Source organism: Kogia breviceps, chromosome 3, assembly GCF_026419965.1.
Source record: "Kogia breviceps isolate mKogBre1 chromosome 3, mKogBre1 haplotype 1, whole genome shotgun sequence".
NCBI lineage: Eukaryota > Metazoa > Chordata > Mammalia > Artiodactyla > Physeteridae > Kogia > Kogia breviceps.
In genome coordinates, this window is record NC_081312.1 from 86,945,744 (window position 1) to 86,968,679 (window position 22,936).

General features: G+C 39.6%; 1 protein-coding gene across 11 annotated transcripts in view; it reads left to right on the top strand.

Moving 5' to 3' along the window:
- Positions 1-4,135: 4,135 nt before the first annotated feature.
- The window catches only part of TMEM62 (transmembrane protein 62), a 35,628-nt gene continuing 16,827 nt past the window's right edge, over positions 4,136-22,936 (top strand). Inside the window, exons 1-8 of one of the 11 annotated variants that reach the window (XM_059059482.2) lie at positions 4,136-4,632; positions 4,907-5,018; positions 6,601-6,738; positions 9,188-9,233; positions 13,173-13,314; positions 16,376-16,500; positions 16,648-16,770; positions 19,987-20,142. In XM_059059482.2, coding sequence (XP_058915465.1) covers positions 4,453-4,632; positions 4,907-5,018; positions 6,601-6,738; positions 9,188-9,233; positions 13,173-13,314; positions 16,376-16,500; positions 16,648-16,770; positions 19,987-20,142 — 1,022 coding nt within the window. In that variant the 5' untranslated portion in view covers positions 4,136-4,452. Of the gene's footprint in view, positions 4,689-4,906; positions 5,019-6,600; positions 6,739-9,187; positions 9,234-13,172; positions 13,315-13,371; positions 13,455-16,375; positions 16,501-16,647; positions 16,771-19,986; positions 20,143-22,936 lie in introns of those variants that run through there. The other 10 variants (XM_059059483.2, XM_059059489.2, XM_067029092.1 and 7 more) reach the window with 10 other exon arrangements.

Below are 22,936 nucleotides of genomic sequence, written 5' to 3' on the forward strand. Positions count from 1 at the left end.
GCTGCTTTAACAGAATATCACAGACTGGGTGGTTTGTAAATAACAGAAATGTATTTTTCACTGTTCTGTAGGCTGGAAGTGTAAGATCAGGGTGCCAGTGTGGTTAGGTTCTGGTGAAGACACTCTTCCAGGTTGCAGACTGCTGACTTTTTGCTGTGTCCTTGATCTTGGGTGGCCTTGGCCTGTAGTGGCTTGAAGCAGGATTTTGGTTCCTCATCCAGAGACTGAAGTCAGGCCGTGTCAGTTAGAGTGCTAAATCCTAGCCACTAGACCACCAGTGACAGTGTCCAGTTGTTGCTGAAATGTCGGCTTCCCTGTGCACCGATGCTGAACAGAAATATGGAGACAGGGATTTTGGAGGAAGAGAGAGATGGCTTTATTTTTCTGCCAGGCAGAAGGGAAGACACAGTAAGCTAGTGTCTCAAGAACTGTGTCCCCCCCAACTTGGGAATCAGGTAAGATTTTATATGTGGGGCTCGCCCTCCGGGGTATAAGATAAGGCTCAAAGTAGTGAAAGTCTTGCATTCTTCCTTTCATTTGCATTATTTCAAAGCAGTCATAGCTGGCATCAGGCCATTGGGTAATTGAGGTACAGCAGGCTGGTAATTGTGTCCCTTTGCCTCTGGTTTATTTGCTGGTGACCTTGTTTCTGAAATGCAAAAACTGCAGGGGGTGATTTGTTACCAGGGGCATATAGAATGTAAGTGCTTGGAGGTAATAAGGTTAGGGGGTGACAGGCATCCTGTGTGAGGATGTAACTCGCACAGAGTTAGGGGTGATAGGTGTGGAATGTAAATTACATAATATCAGGGAGTGAGATTAGCTTTGTAAAGTACAAATCTAGTTACTACAAACTAGCAACAGTTAAAGTAAAACAAGGAGTCATTAACTCTTTCAGGCCAGGTTATGTTTCTTCTCTAGCCTGTTCGCTGTTCCCTTTGTTTTCCTTGCTCTCAGCAGCAGAAGAAAGAAAACTCTCACTGCTATTTACATTGCAACATAGTGACAAGGCCCCGGCCCTTGGCTCTGTAGAAATGAATTTCCCTAGGAGACAGAAAGTAGTGAAACAAGTAAAGTGTTTATTAGGAGGAAAAAGAGTACCTGTGAATAGACACACATGGGTGGTCACAGAGAGAGAGTTGTGCCCTCGTGGTAGTTTGAATCACTTATATGGGGCATTTGTTCTTGGTTTCCTCTGGCCAATCATCTTGCTTTGCCTGGTTCTGAGTCCGTATTTGGCTTATCTCAGGGTCCTCCCATGTGTGCACACGTGCACATCTCTTAGCCAAGATGGACTCTAGCGAAGAGACCTATGGGTACGTTGACGTCACTCCCTTTTTGACCTCTGGGCTTGGCTCCTCTCTGCTACTGTCCCCCCATAGGGGATAAACTCCAGCTGCTCAGCCTGGGATACACCTATCTCCTGCCTCATCCTCACATGGTGGAAGGGGCCAGGGATCTTTCTAGGGTCTCTTTTATAAAGGCACTAATCCCATTCAGGAGGTTGGAGCCCAAAGCCCCCACCTCCAAATACTATCAACATATGAATTTTGTGGGGACATATTCAGATCATAACACAGGATTAGTGCAGTATTCTTTTAACAGGACTCTCTGCCACATCTCTCTGTTTAATTGGTTCCCTATGCCATTGCCAGATCTATCTTCACTCTTGGCATTTATAGAGGCTTTCTGTTGCAGGAAGAAAAAAAAGGGCACAAGAGGAGGGTCATGTCCTAGGTCTTGAGTGAGTCTGTGGGACTGGATGCCAAGTGAGGGTCCTTGGCTTTGCACAGGAAAGAATTCAAGAGTGAGCCATAGGAAAGTGAAAGCAGGTTTATTTAGAGAGATACACATTCCATAGACAGAATGTGGTCTGTCCCAGAAAGTGGCCCTGAAATATGGGGTGGTTAGTTTTTATGGGCTGGGTAATTTCATGGGCTAATAAGTGGGTTGATTATTCCAACTATTTTGGGGAAGGAGTAGAGATTTCCAGGAATTGGGCCAGCACCCACTTTTTGGCTTTTTATGGTCATCCCTGGAACTGTCATGGTGCCTGTGGGTATGTCATTTAGCATGCTAATGTATTATAATGAGTGTATAATGAGGCTCAAGGTCTACTGGAAGTCAAATCTTCCACCATCTTGGACTTAGTTGGTTCTAACCCGTTTATGTCATGTCCTCAATGGCTATGCCATTCTTTTAAAGGTTGTGCCCTGCCCCCTTCCTGTCTCACTTCCTCAATGTGGGTCAAACAAAGGGTCCGGTCTAATTCCTCTAGGTATAACCCAGACCCAATGAAACGAAAGTACAGTGTCCCTTGGTATGTGCAGGGTATTGTTTCTGAAACTGCACAACTCAGATGGGATTTGAACCCAGCAAAAACTCAGGTTGGGACTTGAACCCATGGGCTGGAACTCGAACCCACTGTCTTTACCTGAGATCACATACCTGGTCTCAGAACTTAATGAAACTCAGGTTCTTTATGTCTCAGCACAGAAGGAATTCAGCAAGAGGCAAAGTGATGGTAAGAAGTGGATTTATTTAGAGATATACATTCCATAGACAGAATGTGGTCCATATCAGAAGGTGAGAGTGGCCATGGGAGAAACACACTCCAAAGACAGAATGTAGTTCCTCTCAGAAAGTGGGAGTGGCCCCAAAGCATGGTTAGTTTTTTATGGGCTGGGTAATTTCATAGGCTAATGAGTGGGAGGATTATTTCAACTATTTGGGGGGAAAAGCAGGGATTTCCAGGAATTGGGCCTCTGCCCACTTTTTGGCCTTTTATGGTCAGCCTCAGAATTGTCATGGCGCCTGTGGGTGTGGTGTGTCATTTAGCATGCTAATGTATTACAATGAGCATATAATGAGGCTCAAGGTCTACTGGAAGTTAAATTTCCCACCATCTTGGACCTAGGTGGTTCTAATCAATTTTTGTTGTATCCTCAACAGCTATGTCATTCTTTTAAAAGTTGTGCTCTGCACCCTTCCCTCCTGTTTCAGTACCAGAAGTCTGTCCCCACCTTCCACCCCCCACCACCCAACTGCCAAAACCACTGGGTGCCCAAGTCCCAAATTTGGCCCTCTGTATCTGCAGCTTCCACACCCCCATGGGTTGGTTGAATCCACAGATGTCCAACCCCTGGATAAGGAAGACTCTGTCTCTTCAACATGACCTGCATTTTCTCACCTTAATGTTCTGGTTCATGTTGTTAGGTCCTGGTGGAAACTGCTTCTCCCCACCCTGCCCCCAATCTCTGCCACTCAGAAATACTATCTGTCCTTTATATGCCACCTCCTTAATCAAACTTTTCCAGAGTCTCTCCAAAGAAGTGATCTCTCCAGGTTTTAACCTTCCTCTAGGCTTTTATATCTCAATGTCACTTGTAGCAAAATGGCATGTTCTTCTCAACCTCATTTGTATATTTCTCTCTGCTACATAAACTTCTAAGATAGTGAACTTTTTAGCTACTTACCATTATGTTTCTTTATGTTTTCTGCTTAGATCAATGTCTTGAATTCCAAAGGTACTAAAAAATATTTAATGAATTGAAATAGGCATAACTTAAATACTGGCAACACAGCCCAATAAAATAACTCAAAAAGGGGTTAAAAAGGGGGCTGTATTCATATAAAACTGTTTATTGAGAACAGAAATATGTTTACCCAGAATGTTTTTCAAAACATGTTTATTCAAAAATGTTTATTCAGAACATAATAAACAATCCAAAAGTTCAACAATAAGGGAATGGTTAGATAAATTAAGGGCAGGACCCTAATGTAATTCTTCTCTTGTACCTGGCCCATAAGAAGTATTTTTAAATGTATTAAATGAATGGCACACCACCGTATTAGACTATTATGTAACCAAGTGCACATGAAATCAGTTCTAGGAAAAAACAACTTTCACAAAGCATACGGATTAAATCTATAGAAAACCTACGGAGCGACTTTGTTAATAATCAGAAGGAACCAGAGAAAGACACCTGCCACATGTGTGCAGCAATTTTTAAAAGGTGTCCTCATACATACTTTGATTCCCACAACCCTGTGAAGTACGCTCGGTAGGTATTAACTCTGGTTTGCAAGAAAACCGATCACCGAGGTCCGGCATGATTGACTAAGGCGGAGTCAGGACGGTAGCCTCCGCCTCCCAGATCCGGGCTCCTTCCCTGCCACGCCACGGCTACTGCGAGTGGCGCTGGGGGTCAAGGTTTTTTTTCCTTACCCCGCATTGCATTAGCAAACCAAGCCCAGAGCCGCGGGCGGCCTGCAGGTGCACAGCCAGGCGCAGGTGCCAGCGCCACCTGACCAGACCGGCGCCGTAGGCCCCGCGACCATAGAGTACGGAAGTGCGGCCAGAGCAGCTCCCGGGGAGGGGGGGCACCAATCGGTCCCGGTGCGGGTCCCTGCTCCGACCCCGCACACGAGTGCCGCGCCCCGGCGGGCGGAATGGCCGCAGCTCTGGCCGTCAGGGTGGTCGCCGGGCTGGCGGCCGCGACCTTGGCGGCAGTGCTCTTGGAGCACTACGGCCTGGCCGGGCCGCCCTCGCCACTGCCCCAGCCCCGCACCCCCCGGAGCCCGCACCCTGCGCCGGGCCTCGGAGCCAGCAACATCTTCTGGGGTCTGCAGGTGACGCAGCGGGAGCCCAGGCCGGGGCTGGGTGGGTGCAGAGCTGGCGCCGCACGGTGAGACGCCAGCAGTTTCCACGGGGTCGCGACCCGCTCCTGTTTGGGGCCACACTCTGGGCTGGGGGAGAGGGGGTTGGTGCTCCGTCCTTCCCTGGGGGTTTCGTTGATGCACTGCGTCTTTGCCTTTTCCTTCCGCCGGAGAGAGCCGCTGGGTCGTCTGTACATGCTGCCTCTTCCTGACTCAGATATCTCTGTTTAATACCTGCTTTTGGCAGATATCCGACATTCACCTGAGCAGGTTTCGCGATCCAGGCAGAGCTGTAGACTTAGAGAAGTTCTGTTCTGAAGCTATTGACATCATTCAACCAGCTCTCGTCCTAGCAACAGGTAGGGAGGATTGCCTTGCTGCCATGTTGTTCTGTGGTCAGGATGGTAGAATGCAGACAGGGCTGCAGGCTTTTAAATTGGGGACGTTAGGAGAACTTGAGCCACAGCCTCAGGTGAGTCCTCCTCCTGTAGAGGAGATAGGATAGTATAATTTCCTTTGCCTTTGGATAACTGAGTCAAGATCCGGGCTAAATGACTTGCCATAGCAAGGTTTCGTCCAAGCGGTGGAAGCAAGGCTCATGATTCTCGTGTTAGTGTTGCGTCTGCCGTATCTGTTTTTTGTTGTTGTTATTGCAGCTCTGGATTTGAGACTTAGAGAAAGCCCTTTAACCAGAAATGAAAAGTTTTGCTCCTCCTCTTCTTTTTTTCTTAACTTTATCATTTTCTTTACAGTATTAATCTTTGTGTGTGTGTGTGGTACGCGGGCCTCTCACTGTTGTGGCCTCTCCCGTTGCGGGGCACAGGCTCCGGACGCACAGGCTCAGTGGCCATGACTCATGGGCCTAGCCGCTCCGTGGCATGTGGGATCTTCCCGGACCGGGGCACGAACCCGTGTCCCCTGCATCCGCAGGTGGATTCTCAACCACTGCGCCACCAGGGAAGCCCTTTACAGTATTAATCTTATATTGTCAGTTGTTTGAGGCTTCAAGTAACTCAGGACACTTTTTTTTTTTTCATCCTTTGGTACTTCTGTGACTTGGTTCCCTAGAGTGTTCAAACCCCAAACCCTTTGCTCCCAACTGTGTTGGAGAAGAAGCTAAAGGAGCATCTCTCCTGGCTCTTGGGGGATTCATCTTTCACCCACCGAACTGAAACACCTCTGCTGATATGATGGAGTCCTCATTTTATGGACAATCTCAATTTCAAATGTCTGTCTAGTTTCCCAGAAATTTTGGTATTTCATTTTCCAAACTACACCTTTCAGATTGTTTCTTGCTGTAAAAATAATACTTGGTCAGATCACATATCCTGATTTGGGGTTTGGAAAATAAGGTTACCATAGATATTTACACCTTCCCAAAGTGTTGGAATTTCTTATTAAAGAGTTTTCATTTCATCAGAATCTCAAGATGCATTTTGTACTGCTCCCTTTTTTTTTTTTTTTTTTTTTTTGCGGTATGCGGGCCTCTCACTGTTGTGGCCTCTCCCGTTGCGGAGCACAGGCTCCGGACGCACAGGCTCAGCGGCCATGGCTCACGGGCTTAGTTGCTCCGCGGCATGTGGGATCTTCCCGGACCAGGGCACGAACCCGTGTCTCCTGCATCCGCAGGCGGATTCTCAACCACTGCGCCACCAGGGAAGCCCTGTACTGCTCCCTTTAAAGATACATTTTTCACAACCCATTTCTAATATCACAGGAGGTTAAATAGGCACTTGCTAACCTATAAGAAACAAATAAAGCACGTGCTGAGAATCTTATTTTCGATGGCCTGCTTTGGACAGAGATGGATTCATAAGTGGTTATGCTAATACATGTTGAGTACTTTAAATATCTTTGTTCTTCAGTGTGCATTAAAAAAAAATTGAACCCCCAGCCCAGCTTTATTTTGCATTGTTATTCAATTCTTACATAAACCTACAGGAGACCTGACAGACGCCAAAACAAAGGAAAATTTGGGATCTAGGCAGCAAGAGGCAGAATGGCAAACTTACCAGGGTATTCTGAAGAAGACAAGGGTCATGGAAAAAACCAAGTGGCTCGATATCAAAGGAAATCATGGTAAGAGTCAAGTCCCAGTTATAATTAAGACTAGATTTTTTTTTTTCCTTCAGGAGCCTAGATTCTCCACTTTACATTGTAAAATTACAAAATGGGACATTGTAACGTAAGCTTAGATATACTAAAGGCCACAACTATGAAATTCAACTACAATATGTGATTTTAAAACTTCAGATGTCACTGTTAGACCTTGAGGGGGAAACTCGTATGGTTTCTTTCTTCTTTACAAGGAAGAAAAGCATATAGCAAAATCCATGCAGATGAATGTTTAAAAAGATATAATTTTGCTAAGTGAAAGAAGCCAAACCCATAAGTCTATATTACTGTATAATTCCATTTATTTGACATTCAAGAAAAGGCAAAACTATAGACAGAGAACAAACTGTGGTTGCAAAGGATTGAAGATGGAGGGAGAGGCTGACTACAAAGAGGCATCATGAGATAATTTTGCGGGGTAATAGAACTGTATGTTGATTGTGGTGGTAGGTACATGACTCTGTTTGTCAAAATCCATAGAACTGTACATCACAAAGATTGAATTTTGCTGTATATATATTTAAAAATTAAAATTACAAATATATCCCAATATGCATGGAGAGAGAAATGGATAACCCCTTCCCATTTTTCAGATTATGATTGTTGTGTTAATAAGGAATTGAACTGTTTTCCAAGAGTCCTGATGGTAGATCTGTTTGTTTCATAAAGGTTGACTTTCTTATTGGTTACTTAAGTATTTCATTTGTCTGCTTCACTTGATTATTCATTGCTGATGAGTAGCTATTTATATATATTTTTAAAAGCTATCTTTTAAAATTCTGTCTGTTGAAATACACAGCTATTTGTTAGATCGGAAAAATCCCTCTTTATAAAAACAGTTGACCCTTGAAGAACGTGGGGGTTAGGGACACTGACCCCCAAGCAGTCAAAATTTCAGTTATAACTTTACAGTTGGCCCTATGCATCTGTGGATTCAACCAACCAAGGATCTGAGTAGTACTGTAGTACGTATGTATTGAAAAAAATCTGCATATAAGTGGATTGACATAGTTCAAACCTGTGTTGTTCAAGGGTCAACTATAGTTCTTACAAAGCAGCTAGAAATTATAAATTAAAATTAGGATTCTGGCTTACGACTTTCTCTGGTATGTTTACATTCCCTTTTTTCCCTGATCTTAATTAAGGGTACAAGTCAAATTCTTTGCAATAAAAGCAAATCTGTATACATTTTTAAAGTTTTCCAAGCCAAACTACTGACATATTTAAAGTAACAAATATCAAATGGAGTTTAGTGATTAAATAATTTGAATAGTCCTTTGGAGTTCATAATCATTTAATTTGACTTGTATAGGCATAAATGCTTATGGTATATATGTGTGTGTGTGCGTGTGTGTATATATATATATATATATATATATAAATCTTTATTAAGATTTAACTATAATAGGGAGTTCTTTGGTCGTCTAAATGTTAGGATTCGGTACTTCACTGCTGTGGCCTGGATTCAATCCCTGGTTCAGAAACTGAGATCCCACAAGCCATGCAGTGTTGCCAAAAAAAAAAAAAGAAGATTTAACTGTAACAGAATTGTTCTCTTAGCAAGAGGAATATATACACAATAATATTGCTTTTGGCCTAAATTGAGCTTGCAGCTTACTTTCTAAGGTTATCAGAAATGTAGTGGATTCTTGGAAGTCAAAGCTGATAAACAATTTTAGCTATTGCAACCAAGCAATCAAGCTCTATGAAATTATTATATTTCCAGATAAGTATTCTATGATGCCCTTAACCTTTTCCCTTACCATTATATAACTTCTTTGTTACTGAATCTTTTTTAAGATTTAAGAAGAGGGGTTTTGATCAGCTCGGTGCTTTGTGACCACCTAGAGGGGTAGGATAAGGAGGGTGGGAGGGAGGGAGACGCAAGAGGGAAGAGATATGGGAACATATGTATATGTATAACTGATTCAGTTTGTTGTAAAGCAGAAACTAACACACCATTGTAAAACAGTTATACTCCAATAAAGATGCTAAATTTAAAAAAAAAGAAAAGAGGGGCTTTGGCCCTGTTATCAAAGTCATCTGCTGTTTAGAAGCCCATGACATGGATCCATATATCAGGCATGAATCCAGTCCTTCCTGGCTTCCAGAATCACACAATTAAAACAGCAGCAACAGTGGTCCAGTCTTATAACTTCAAATTGATTTATTCTGAGTAGTACATAATTCAAAATATTTATTGTTCTTCAGTATACTAGGTGCTTTAGATAAGTTTCCAGATAACCTGAATTCTATTATCAAGTTTTAAAAATTAAAATTAAATGCCAATCTAATTAATTGGCATCTATCATCTAAAGTGTTATTGAAAGAATTGTCATTTTTCTTTAGTCATTAACATGTTTGCATTTTTCTTTTTAATATAGATGATGTTTGCTCTTTTCTTTTTAATTAGATGCATTCAACATTCCAAGTCTGGAGAGTGTTGAGAATTATTACAGGTACTGTAATGAACAGATGACAGACCACAATGTAGAGTATGTTACAAGGAGGGTGCAATCAATTCACTGAATGGGTGAAAACATTTTTTAACAGAGAAAAGAACCTCTGGTAATTTAGAAAAGGAGCCTTTTAGCTTATTATTATTATTTTGGTGATTCATTTTTTGTTTGCTTGGACTTCTTCTTTCCTTTTATTCTTTTTTTAAAAATTATTTATTTATTTTTGGCTGCATTGGGTCTTCGTTGCTGCATGAGGGCTCTCTCTAGTTGCAGTGAGCAGGGGCTACTCATCATTGTGATGCATGGGCTTCTCATTGCAGTGACCTCTCTTGTTGTGGAGCACGGGTGCTAGGCACACGGGCTTCAGTAGTTGTGGCATGCAGGCTCAGCAGTTGTGGCTCGTGGGCTCAGCAGTTGGGGCTCATGGGCTCTAGAGTGCAGGCTCAGTAGCTGTGGTGCATGGGCTTAGTTGCTCCATGGATGTGGGATCTTCCCGGACCAGGGATTGAACCCCATGTCCCCTGCATTGGCAAGCATATTCTTAACCACTGTGCCACCATGGAAGTCCCTTTTATTCTTTTAATTTCATATACTTTAGTTCTTTTTGTCGACTAATGGTACTTTTAATATTCTATACAGACTTTTTTTTTTTTTTGCCATTGATGCACAGCAAAAATCGTTTAGATCAGAGCTTGTCAACCAGAGTACTGTGGATTTTAAGAATGCTGAGATACTGATTCTCTTAGCCTCTGGGGTGGCTGAAGAGCCCAGTTGTTCACCCCTGGCTGCTTTGTCCAGTATGTCATACAAATATTAAAGAAATTTTTAGGTGCATGAATATGAAAAAGGCCATGAATATGAAAGGATCTTTGAGTTAGAAAGCCCATTCTCTAGTTTCACTGTATTGGAATTCTTCTTTTGGCTATAATTTCACTTTCTGTTCCGGGGTATTCAGTAGCTTTGTTTTACACTGTCAGTCAGTCAAGTAGCAAGTCTTAAGAGACTATAATTAGTTGAATAGTGTGAGAAATACAAGAGCTAATATTAAAAAATATGGCCTCTACTTTCAAGTAAGTCTAGCTAAGGGAGATAAAAATTGTTCAGGAAACAATTAGAAAAGAACATGAAAAAAAAAAGAACATGAAGGAATGGCTGTGAAATGCTAGATTATTTATTACACTTAATTATCACTATGAGAAATCAGGAAAGGCAGAGGTTAGCATGGGGTGGACATACAGCAGACTTTATTTTTTATTTTTATTTTATTTTATTTTATTTTTTATTTTTTTATTTTTTTTTGTCGTACGCGGGCCTCTCACTGTTGTGGCCTCTCCCGTTGCGGAGCACAGGCTCTGGACGCGCAGGCTCAGCGGCCACGGCTCACGGGCCCAGCCGCTCCGCGGCATGTGGGATCCTCCCGGACCGGGGCACGAACCCGTGTGCCCTGCATCGGCAGGCGGGCCCTCAACCACTGCGCCACCAGGGAAGCCCTATTTTTATTTTTTATTGAGATATAATTGACATATAACATTGTATAAGTTTAAGGTATACAGTGTGTTCATGTGATACATTTATATATTGCAATATGACTGTCACCATAGGGTTAGCTAATAACCCTATCACAAGTGACACAGTTACTGTTTCTTTTTTTGTGGTGAGAATGATTAAGGTCTGGTCTGTTAGCAACTTTGAAGTTTATAATACAGTATTGTTGACTATAAGTACTATACTGTGCTTTAGATCTCTAGAACTTATCTACTAGCTGCAAGTTAGAGAAGACTTTGTAAAAGAAGTGAAAATTGTGTCCAGTCTTAAAAGACGGGTAGCATTTGGAGAAGTAAGAAATTCTGAGGGGTATATTTTGAAAGGATCAGTATAAACAGAGCTTTAGTTGCATTCCACAACTAAAAGATCCTGTGTGCCACAGCGAAGACCCGATGCAGCCAAATAAATAAATTAAAAATTTTTTAAAATACATTAAGAAAGCTGGAATGAGCTTTTGGGGGGCAGTAAGGAAACTGCTATCACCAGAATAAAGGTTCATATTGAGGATTGGTGTGACACTGGATAGATAGTGTAGAGCCAGTTTATGGAGGTGTCAAGTGACAAGCACAGAAATTTAGATGCGATGGGTAATAGTTTATGATCCAGTATAGGTTCCTTAGGAGATAAGTAACAGTGAACGTAGTATTTTATAAAGGGCAGACACACAGCAAAATAGGGATAGGGGTAAAAAGAAAAAGGGAGAGGTTAGAGTTGTGTAGACCAAATAGAAGAATCCTGCAGCAGTCTAATCATCATAAGGAAAAGGCCTGAAATGAATATAAGACATACCTGTCTGAAAAAGGGTCATGGATATGGGGATGGTGACATGAATTTGAGGATGTTAGGTCAAAAAGCATTGGTTAACATATAACTAGAGTCACCTTAACTTGGAAGAGGAGGTTGTCCTCTTTTGTTAATGTGAGGAAGGAAAAGGACAGAGATGAAAATCTTTCACTTCTTATTAACTCTTTGTATCTTTGATGGCGACTGTGGGAATGGGCTTAAGAGACATTTTCAAAGAATCAATAGGACTTAGGGTCTGATTAGTTATTGGGAGGGTAAAATTATTAGTCACTTTAAAGTTTCTTACGTTTATATTTTTGTTTCTAACCACCTAAACTTTATCCGGATTTAATATGTGACATTTTGCTAGAGATACAGACATTACAGAAATATCAAGGAAATATCAAGGAAAAAAATCTTAAGGTTAAATCTTGATCTCTGCAATGCCTCAGAGATGCCAAAATCCAGAATTCAAAAACTATTGTGTATTTTAACCTCTGCTTTCAAGTAGCTGGATTTTATTTTAGATAGTTGGATTTTAATATGTCAAAAATGTAGGAAAGGAAACAACATATGTAAGATTGTAAGATCCTGAAGAATAACTCTGAAAACAAACTAAGCAGGAAAAATATAAATACAAATTTTAATGAGGAAAAAGCCCTGAAATAGAAATTCAAAAAATACCAAGAGGAGCTAATTGACTATTAACTGTAATATCTATGATAATATATTTATTTATGATATATTTGTTGGCTGTTGTTACTTAAACATAGCTCCCTGATAGCACATTAAATTTTAGAAGTTTATTTGTATTTTTTTCATATGTGCTCTTAGCTAAAACATCATATAAGACAGTTAGATATTTTCTTATAATGTTCTGACATTTGAATAATAAATGTATACTCCAAATATAATCTATACTTTCTTTCACATTTATTCAACAAATACTTAATGAGTGCCAACGCTGTGTACTCTGTTACCCATCCTTTCTCCCTGCTCTTCACTCTCCAACTTTCTGGACACTTGAATACTGTTGATACTTAAGGTGGTGAGGACTTTCTTTACTGTATGTGTACCCTGTGTATGTTTTCAATATATTTTAAGGAACCAATAAAAGATTTACTGGCCCAGACTCAACATTTTTCTCCTGGCTTGATGACTTCAACTTTGCAAGGCTTTATTGTGACTTAAGCCTCTTGCAGTCCTGTTTCAAGAAGTAAACAGTTGTATCTCACTATACCAAGAATTCTTCTAGGTGCTTAGAAGGCCCTCACTAAAATTTTTAATGATTGATAAATACCATTTCCCTGGATTCTGACTAATCTCTTTCAGAATGTTTAGTGGACCACCTAAATTAGCCACCTACTTCTCTGCTTTGCTTGGTGACATGAATATGTTTGCCTGAATCTTTGGAGACAATGGGAGGAAATCTTTAAAGTTTCTTTTAATCGATGTATCCATTGTGGATCTAGTTTTGTGTATTTCTCTGTCAGATCATGGAAATTTCCTTTTCAAAGGGAGGCAAAATATAGTGTGATATTAGGGCAGGAATTTAAACTCATCCTGTCATTTTATGATTGCACTAAAACTCTCCTGTCTTGTATTTTTTAGGAAATATTCTGCTGTACGTAGGGATGGCTCTTTCCATTACGTCCACAGTACTCCCTTTGGCAACTATTCTTTCATCTCTTTGGATGCCACCGTAAATCCAGGGCCTAAGAGACCTTTTAATTTCTTTGGAATTTTAGATCAGGTACAGTAAAAAAAATCTCACTTCCCTTTGCAGCTAACCTATTTTATCTTTTCCCAGATACATGCGGCTCACTTAAAGTTATACTAGGTAAACAAGTTCTTATCTAGAAATGCTTGAGGAAAATTCTGCTGTGGTTACAGGTATGGCTAGAAGAAATTATTGACTACTTGAACCCTATTATTGTTATCCCTATCCTTGTTCCAAAATCTGGGAAAGCAGTACCTCACATTTTACATTAATTCAGTAAACATTTGTTGAATATGTACTGGGACTTCCCTGGTGGTCCAGTGGTTAAGACTCCTTGCTCCCAATGCAGGGGACCAGGGTTTGATTCCTGGTCAGGGAACTAGATCCTGCATGCCACAACTAAGAGCTGACATACCGCAACTAAAAGAGCCCACATACTGCAACGAAGATCCTGCATGCCTCAATTAACCCAGCGCAGCCAAATAAATAAATAAATATTGTTTAAAAATAAAATAAATATGTAGTAAGTGCAGTATGCACTTTGCAAGGTGCAGGGCATACAGCTTTGTATACTATATGGTATATTCCTAAATCCCCACAGTTGCCATTTCTAACTAATGATCTATATTTTTTTCGTAAGAGAAGGGCAACCATTGAAGTAAATGAGTTTTCTTTTTTTTTTTCTTCTTTGTCTGCATTGGGTCTTCATTGCTGCATGCGGGCTTTCTATAGTTGTGATGAGCGGGGGCTACTCTTCTTGCAGTGCGCTTGCTACTCTTCCTTGCAGTGCGCAGGCTTCTCATTGCAGTGGCTTCTCTTGTTGCGGAGCATGGGCTCTAGGTGCGCGGGCTTCAGTAGTTGTGGCACGTGGGCTCTATAGTTGTGGCTCATGGGCTCTAGAGCGCAGGCTCAGTAGTTGTGGCGCATGGGCTTAGTTGCTCCACAGCATGTGGCATCTTCCCAGATCAGGGATCGAACCTGTGTCCCCTGCATTGGCAGGCAGATTCTTAACTACTGCTCCACCAAGGAAGTTCTAAATCAGTTTCTTTTAAAGTATTTTTCGTTAAGCTCGGTGAAAATTGTTGCTGGATTAAAACTGTATGTAAAGTCACATCTGAGAACATCTAATTATTTCTTGGTACAGCAAATGTCAACTCATTATTGAGCACGTGCCCAAATGCAAGACATATGTGCCCATATATAAGAATACAAGGGTGGGGCTTCCCTGGTGGCGCAGTGGTTGAGAGTCTGCCTGCCGATGCAGGGGACACGGGTTCGTGCCCCGGTCCGGGAAGATCCCACATGCCACGGAGCGGCTAGGCCCGTGAGCCATGGCCCCTGGGCCTACGCGTCCGGAGCCTGTGCTCCGCAACGGGAGAGGCCACAGCAGTGAGAGGCCCGCGTACCAAAAAAAAAAAAAGAATACAAGGGTGATAAGATCAAGTGCTTGGCCTCTTAGAATATTTAATGTACTGGTGGGGCTTAAGATCTATACAGAAATAACTATAATAAAAGGCAGAATTTGCTAAGTGCTGAAAGAGTCAAAGTGGTATGAGGGTTCAAAGAAACTTGAACAGAATATTGTTAAATGCTTTGGGTTTATTAGGCATTTTATTTAAGAAAGGTATATTTTGTTTCCTGTCTACTGAGTGTCTTTAGACAGAGTTGATCAGCTTATGATTTTAAAGCCTACCCCTTAGAATAGTGGGGTTTTTTGTTGTTTGTTTGCGGTACGTGGGCCTCTCACTGCTGTGGCCTCTCCTGTTGCGGAGCACAGGCTCCGGACGCGCAGGCTCAGTGGCCATGGCTCACGGGCCTAGCTGCGCTGTGGCATGTGGGATCTTCCCGGACTGGGGCACGAACCCGTGTCCCCTGCATCAGCAGGTGGACTCTCAACCACTGCGTCACCAGGGAAGCCCCAAAACAAATTTTAAAATCAATTTATAAAGTTCTATGAAAAGTCCTATGTGGATTTTATTTAGAATTTTATTGAATTTATAGGTTATTATCTGAGGAATTCACATCTTTATAATATCGTGCCACCAGGGAAGCCCCATAGAATAGTGTTTTTTAAGGTATGATTTGATAATCTGCATGAAAAGCAGCTGTTTTATAAAATGCAGATTCCTAGGCTTTGTCTGAGACTTACCAAAATAGAAACTCTGAAAGTAGGGCCCAGGAATTCATTGCTATAAGCACTTTGGAGATAATATTAATGTATATTTTTATATATACAAGTTATTTTAGAAGTCATCTTTATGAGGGATGGTTTAGAGACAATAAAATGCACTCATTTTGAGTATTTGAAGAGTTTTGACAAATGTATATACTGGTGTAACTGTCACCACAGTCAAGACAGAACATTTCTATTACCCCAGAAAGTTCTCGTGTTGTTAGTCTTCACCTGCGGTCCCAGGGAACCACTGACGGGTTTTCTGTCAGTATAGATTAGTGCTGTTTGTTCTAGAATTTTACATAAATGAAATCATACCGTATGTACTCTTGTGTCTGGCTTCTTTTGCTTAGTATGTTTTTGAGATTCATCCGTATTACTGTGTGTATCCTTTTTATTGCTGAGTAGTATTCCTTGTATGGGTATGGATATACTGCAATTTTTTGGTGGTTTCTAGTTTTTGTCTGTTATGAGTAGAATGTTGTAAATATTCAGGTACAAGGCTTTCTGTGGACATATGTACATCTTGTTTTAGAAGTTTAGTTTCAATATCCTCTTTATTAATTGCACTGTGGTATACAGGGCTGAAAAGATTAGTGGTTCTTCTTCATTGCTGCAAAGAAATTTATAAATAAAGAAAAAAATTTATGTAATTTAAAGATTGTTTATTTATGTTTCTTTACCTATCAAATGGGAATAATCCCTGTCCTAGTTAGTGCAGAGTTATTTTTAGGATCAAATGAATTGTATGTTTAAACAGTTTGAAACTTACAGAGGTCCATACAGGTCACTGATTAGTAGGGTTTAAGCTTTAGACATAATATACTTATTACAAAACCTCAAGGGAGCTGTGTAACCTGTTGACATTAGATTTCAGCCTGAGCCCTAATTAAAGCTCCTTCTGTTTTTCTCTGATTTCAGAAACAGATGGAGGATCTTTTATTACTGGCCAAGGAAAGTAGTCAGAGCAACCACAGTATTTGGTTTGGACACTTTACAACATCCACTATCCTTTCTCCATCACCAGGAATTCGGTCCATAATGAGGTGAGTCAGGCTTCCAAAATCAAAATTAATTGCTTTTAATTCTTTTATGTTGTTCTACCTATCTTGCTTTTCTGAAGAGATATTTTTATTAGTTTGGCATCACAAGTTATCTTTGTTCATTTATTTCATTTATTTTTCATTGGTTAGTTCGGCTACAGCTTATTTGTGTGGGCACCTCCACACACTTGGTGGACTGATGCCTGTTTTGCACACTCGTCACTTCCAGGGCACTTTGGAACTTGAGGTGGGAGACTGGAAGGATAACAGAAGGTAAGGGAACTGCCCCACAGAATACAACTTATATGTGTAAGTTTTGCTAAAGCAATGATAGTTTTCTGATCACTATCATGAATGATCCCAGTTAAGGAAAAACATGTGATATCTCTGTTTTGTTTTTGTTGTTGTTGTTGTTATTTTCTCTTTTTTTCTCAATGTTTTTGAAGGAATATATGTATCTGGCAATCTTTATCCTTATGCAGAAACCTTGTTGCAGCCATTATGTTTGCCATCACTATGTCATGCTGGCTTTTCAAACGTGTCCTCTAGGAAATAGTTCTCAAAATCTAGTATACACGAGATCTATGGAGGAGCTTATGAAAAATAAAAATTACCAGGCCCTGTCTCTAGAGATTTTGGCTGTGTTGGTCTGGGTTAGGACACAAGAAACTGCTTTTTTTAAAAAAGTCCACCAGATGCTCAATGGACCATACTTTGAGAAACATGAGGGCTAGAAATATGTCATCTTTTCCCCTGAATTTTATATCTGCCTTTCTAGTTATTGCTACAACATGTTAGTGATTTAAGTTCTTCAAACAGATTATAGTTGGTTTTATTAAGGTTAAAGTCTTTTAAAAATTATTATTAAACACTTTTTAAATTGAAGTATAGTTGTACAATATTATATAAGTTACAGTTGTACAGTATAGTGGTTCACAATTTTTAAAGGTTATACTCCATTTATAGATATTATAAAATATTGGCTATATTCCCTGTGCTGTACAATATATCCCTGTAGCTTATTTTATATGTAATAGTTTGTACCTCTTAACCCCTACCTCTATCTTGCCCCTCCTCCCTTCCCTCTCCCCACTGGTAACCACTAGTTTGTTCTCTATATCTGTAAGTCTGTTTCTTTTTTGTTATATTCCCTAGTTTGTTGTATTTCTTATATTCCACATGTAAGTGGTATCATACAGTATTTGTCTTTCTCTGTCTGACTTATTCACTTAGCATGATACCCTCCAAGTCCATCATTGTTGCAACTGGCAAAATTTCATTCTTTTTTTTATGGCTGAGTAGTATTTCATTGTATATGTACCACATCTTCTTTATCCATTCTTCTGTTGATGAACACTTAGGTTGCTTACATATCTTGGCAATTGTAAATAATTCTGCTATGAACATTGGGATGCATGTATCTTTTCAAATAGGATATATACCCAGGAGTGGAAAGGCTGAGTCATATGGTAGATCTAAGGTTAAAGTCTTCTGAAGAGAAAACATAACTTATTTATCAAAAGGATACAGTATAGTTAAATATATATTTATTGAGAAGAACAAAATATATATATTTGAGAATAACTATTTAAGTGCAAGTTTAAGTATAAATAAGTATCACCTCATTGTTTTTTATCAATTGCTCTTTAACTTAGTCAAACCCAGTGCTATGAAGATATTAGGTACTTAGTGAATATTTGTTAAGCTGAATATGTTATCTTTCTAACAACTACAGTTGATCTTTGAGCAACACAGTTTGAACTGTGCAGGTCAACATATACTCAGATGTTTTTCACAAAATACTACAGTACCACACAATCTGTGGTTAGTTGAATCTGTGGATGTGGAACTAAGGATACAGAGGGCTGATTGGGAAATTATACTCGGATTATCTACTGCTTGGGGGTCGGTGCCCCAACGCCTGCATTATTCAAGGATCAACTGTACTTCCATTCATTAAAAAGCAGCTTTATATCTTGGAAGGTACTTATTCATTTCAGTTGGCTTTTCTAGAAACTGTATAAGAGCTATGCTTGAAGTCTGTAATTAGTTGGTGACTGTAATTACTTTGAACTAAGACCTGTCTGTTCATGACTGTGAGGCTGTGGGCTGGGCTGGAATTGCCTTTTACCAGGTAGCCTTCCTAACCCTTGATCAGCTTCTCTATTTCTTATAAATGCTACAGTTACAAGTTAAGTGATGTTAATTATGGAGCCATTTCCTTTCTTTCTCTTCCCACCTGCTCTCCTGTGTTCCAACCCTGGGGTTTTATTTGGAGTTTGTTTTACTGAAAGGACCTAACCTTTACCTGCCCTTATAAACGTTTAAATTATATTAGTACAATAGAAGAGGTTTTTTATGTTTTTTTTTTTTGGCTGTGCCTTGTGGCTTGTGGGATCCTAGCTCCCCCGACCGGGGATTGAACCCCGGCTCTCAGCAGTGAGAGCATGGAGTCCTAACCATTGGACTGCCAGGGAATTCCCTAGGGGAGTTTTTAAAAACAGTTAGTATATTAGTAATGTTAGACTAGGCTTTGTTGTGGATGCAAATAAATCTCGAAATATCAATGGCTTAACACAACAGATGTTTATTTTTTCATTTATGTAAATTGGTATGAGTCAGGGAAATTCTCCTCCATGCCGTAACTCAGGGATTCAGACTTCCTCCATCTTATAATGTGACTATTTCAACACCTCAATTCCAGGGCAGGCAAGAGAGCACAGAGAACTCATACCCATTCTTAAGTACTTTGGATCAGAAGTGTGATACGTGTCACTTCTGTTCACAGCCCATTGGCCAGAACTAGTCACATGGTCCCAACCTAATACCAGGGAGACTGGGAAATGCAGGGGAGCACGTGGAGTATTTGGTGAGCACTGTTGTTTCTGCCATAGCTAATCATTTCTCTCCTTAGTTCTAAAAGTTAGAAAATACAAAACTTTGGTTAGTTTTTAGTGAATAGTTTTACCTTTCATTGTGCATTTAGAAAATCAAAACCACTTAACTTTTGTTGTTTTCTTTGAAATTATAGAAATACAAGTTTAAAAGAAGAATTAAAGGTTTCTAATTGTGTTTATTTTAATATTTTATGTAGCATTGTTGATGGGATGAAGAATGTCAGATATTATTAGACTTACGACGAATGTTTTAGGTTCAAAATAGTCTTAAAGTATAGAAATCAAATGACTTAATTCAACAAACAAACATTTAAAAATTAAAGAGTACATGCTATGTAACAGGCATTGTTCTAGGACACAGTGAAAATTCATTGCTTCAGTCAGATCCCAGTTGTGACAAATGTCACATGTGCCAAAATGTATAAAGTGATAAGGGCAAGGGAAGAAAGAGGAACAATATTATTTACTCTGCATTCAAATTCATGATCTCAGAAAGTATACTTTTATATTTTTACATTTGTTCTGTATGTATCCTTCAGGCCCTCTTATAATATGAAGTAACTAAATTACCTTGTTGTCCTCTGATGTCTAGGTACCGGATCTTTGCTTTTGATCATGACCTCTTTAGCTTTGCAGATTTGATCTTTGGCGAGTGGCCTGTGGTTCTTATCACTAATCCTAAATCACTCCTCTATAGTTCTGCTAAACATGAACCACTAGAAAGACTCCTTCACTCAACACACATCAGGTATGTAGCAGTTTTTCAGAATTTACTTTTAGTTTGATATTGATGAAGAATAAGTCATTGTGATTGCATTCTTATGTGAAAGCTATGAGATGCTCTACTTTAGTTTTCTCAGCAATCTAAACATTATATAAATTGCCTGTTTCATTCCTATTCAGTTAAAAAGTATATAATTTTTAAGCTGCTAAAATAAAAAAATCTAGAAACCCATAATCCTGCCATTATTATTTTTGTCTTTTATTCTCGCTTTTTTTATATGCATGGTTTTACATTGCTGTAATCATAATGTACCTATTCATTTGTACCCTACTTTAAAAAATTTACATCATATATCAGAAGTATGTATTTTTTTGTTTTGCTACATAGCCTTTCAAAAAAGCAAAAGCTATGTAAACCTTCTGGAATTGAAAATTCATTTGGCATATGAATTTGACAGTGTATATAAATAGAATCTTTTTTAAAATTTATTTTTTATTGAAGTATTGTTGAATTACAATGTGTTAATTATTGCTGAGAGCAAAGTGACTCAGTTATACATGTATACATTCTTTTTCATATTCTTTTCCATTATGGTTTATCACAGGATATTGAATATAGTTCCCTGTGCTTTACTGTATGACCTTGCTGTTTACCCATCCTATATATAATAGTTTGCGTCTGCTAATCCCAAACTCCCAGTCCTTCCCTCCCCCACCCCTCCCCCACCCCCTCCCCCTTGGCAACCACCAGTCTATTTTCTTTTTTTTTTTTCTTGTGGTACGCGGGCCTCTCACTGTTGTGGCCTCTCCCATTGCGGAGCACAGGCTCCGGACGCGCAGGCTCAGCGACTATGGCTCACGGGCCCAGCCGCTCCGCGGCATGTGGGATCCTCTCGGACCAGAGCACGAACCCGTGTCCCCTGCATCGTCAGGTGGACTCTTAACCACTGTGCCACCAGGGAAGCCCCAGTCTGTTTTCTATGTCCCTGATTCTGTTGCTGTTTCATGGATAGGTTAATTTGTGTCATATTTTAGATTCCACATACAAGTGATAGTATATGGTATTTGTCTTTCTAACTTCACTTAGTATGGTTAATCTCTAGTTGAATCCATGTTGCCGCAGATGGCATTATTTCGTTCTTTTTTATGGCTGAGTAGTATTAAATAGAATCTTAATGAGACATTAACATTCCTTTTGCAAAGAGACATAACCTTTTATGTCTCAAGTGCAAACATAAGGGCACTTGTTTTAATATACTCTTTTAAATTTTATTTTGAAAAGTAGTACAACATAACTTTTGGAAAATAGAGTAATGGGATTATATGTGTATCCCTGTCCCACCCCCCAATAGAACTATTATTAACATGAGTTTTCCTTCTCAGGCATTCTGTTTCAGGCCTGTATTTACACAGTCGTAATCATAGGGCACAGTGTATTCTAATTGCTACTTTTTTTCTGTCAACAGAGCGAATGGACCACAGTTTAACCATTTGCCTATCTTATTGGTGAACTTTTAGATTTTTTTTCTAATTTGAGGATGAACATCTGATGCATATAGATTCTTCCTTCATTTGAATAATTGCTTTAGATAGAGTTCTGGAAATAGGATTCTAGGTGAAATAGTTTGAATTCCTTGTGACTGTTGATAAAGATTGCCTGATTACTTTTTTTTGCAACTATAATCATTATTCTTTTTCAGAAAATTGTGGTAAACTATACATAACATAAAATTTACCATGTTAAGCATTTTTAGTGGCAATAAGTACCTTTATATTGTTGTGCAACCATCACCACCATTTTTTTCAGCTTCCAAAACTGCAACTCTGTACCCATTCAACACTAACTCCCTATTCCCCCTCCCCCGCAGCCCCTGGCAACCACCAATTCTACTTTCTGTCTCTGAATTTGATGACTCTAGGTACCTCATAGGGGAATCATACAGTATTTGTCCTTTTGTGACTGGCTTGTTTTCATTTAGCATAATGTCCTCATCCATTTTGAAGCATGCTTCAGAATTTCCTTGCTTTTTAAGGCTGAGTATTCACTGTTTCATTGCATGTATACACTACATTTTGTTTATCCATTCATCTGTTGATAGACATTTTTGCTTCTGCCTTTTCACTACTGTAAATAATGCTACTATGAACATGAGTGTACAAATATGTGTTCCAGTCCCTGCTTTCAGTTCTTTGGGTATATATTCAGAAGTGGGATTGCTGGATCATATGGTAATTCTATGTTTAATTTTCTGAGGAACATACACATTGTTTTCCACAGTGGCTGCGCCATTTCACATTCCCACCAGCAGTGCACAAGGTACCTGATTACTTTTTAAAACAGATACTAATTTATAATGTTACCAAGCAATATGAGTGCAAATTTCACAGCACTCTTATCATTATTGGATATTGTACTTTTAAAAAGATTCACTATTCTGGAAAAAAGGGTACCAATATGTTATAATTTATTTCTTTTGATCACTAGGTAAGTGGAACATACATCTCTCGGTCAGGTTTCTTGATAGGAGCTGGATATCAGATTTAGATTTAGAATAGTTTCAAATTTCTCACCAATTCAGGTTGGCTGAATTATCCAACTCCAGAAGCCACCATTTAGAAAGAAACCAGATCATGTGAAGAGTGTCATATGAACAGTTTGTACAATGTAATGGTCTGCCTTACCGTTGTCCCTCGGTATCTCTGGGGGATTGGTTCCAGGATCCCCTGGGAATACCAAAGTGTACAGATGCTCAAGTCCTTTATATATACTGGTGTAGTATTTGCATATAACCTATGCACATCCTCCCTATACTTTAAAT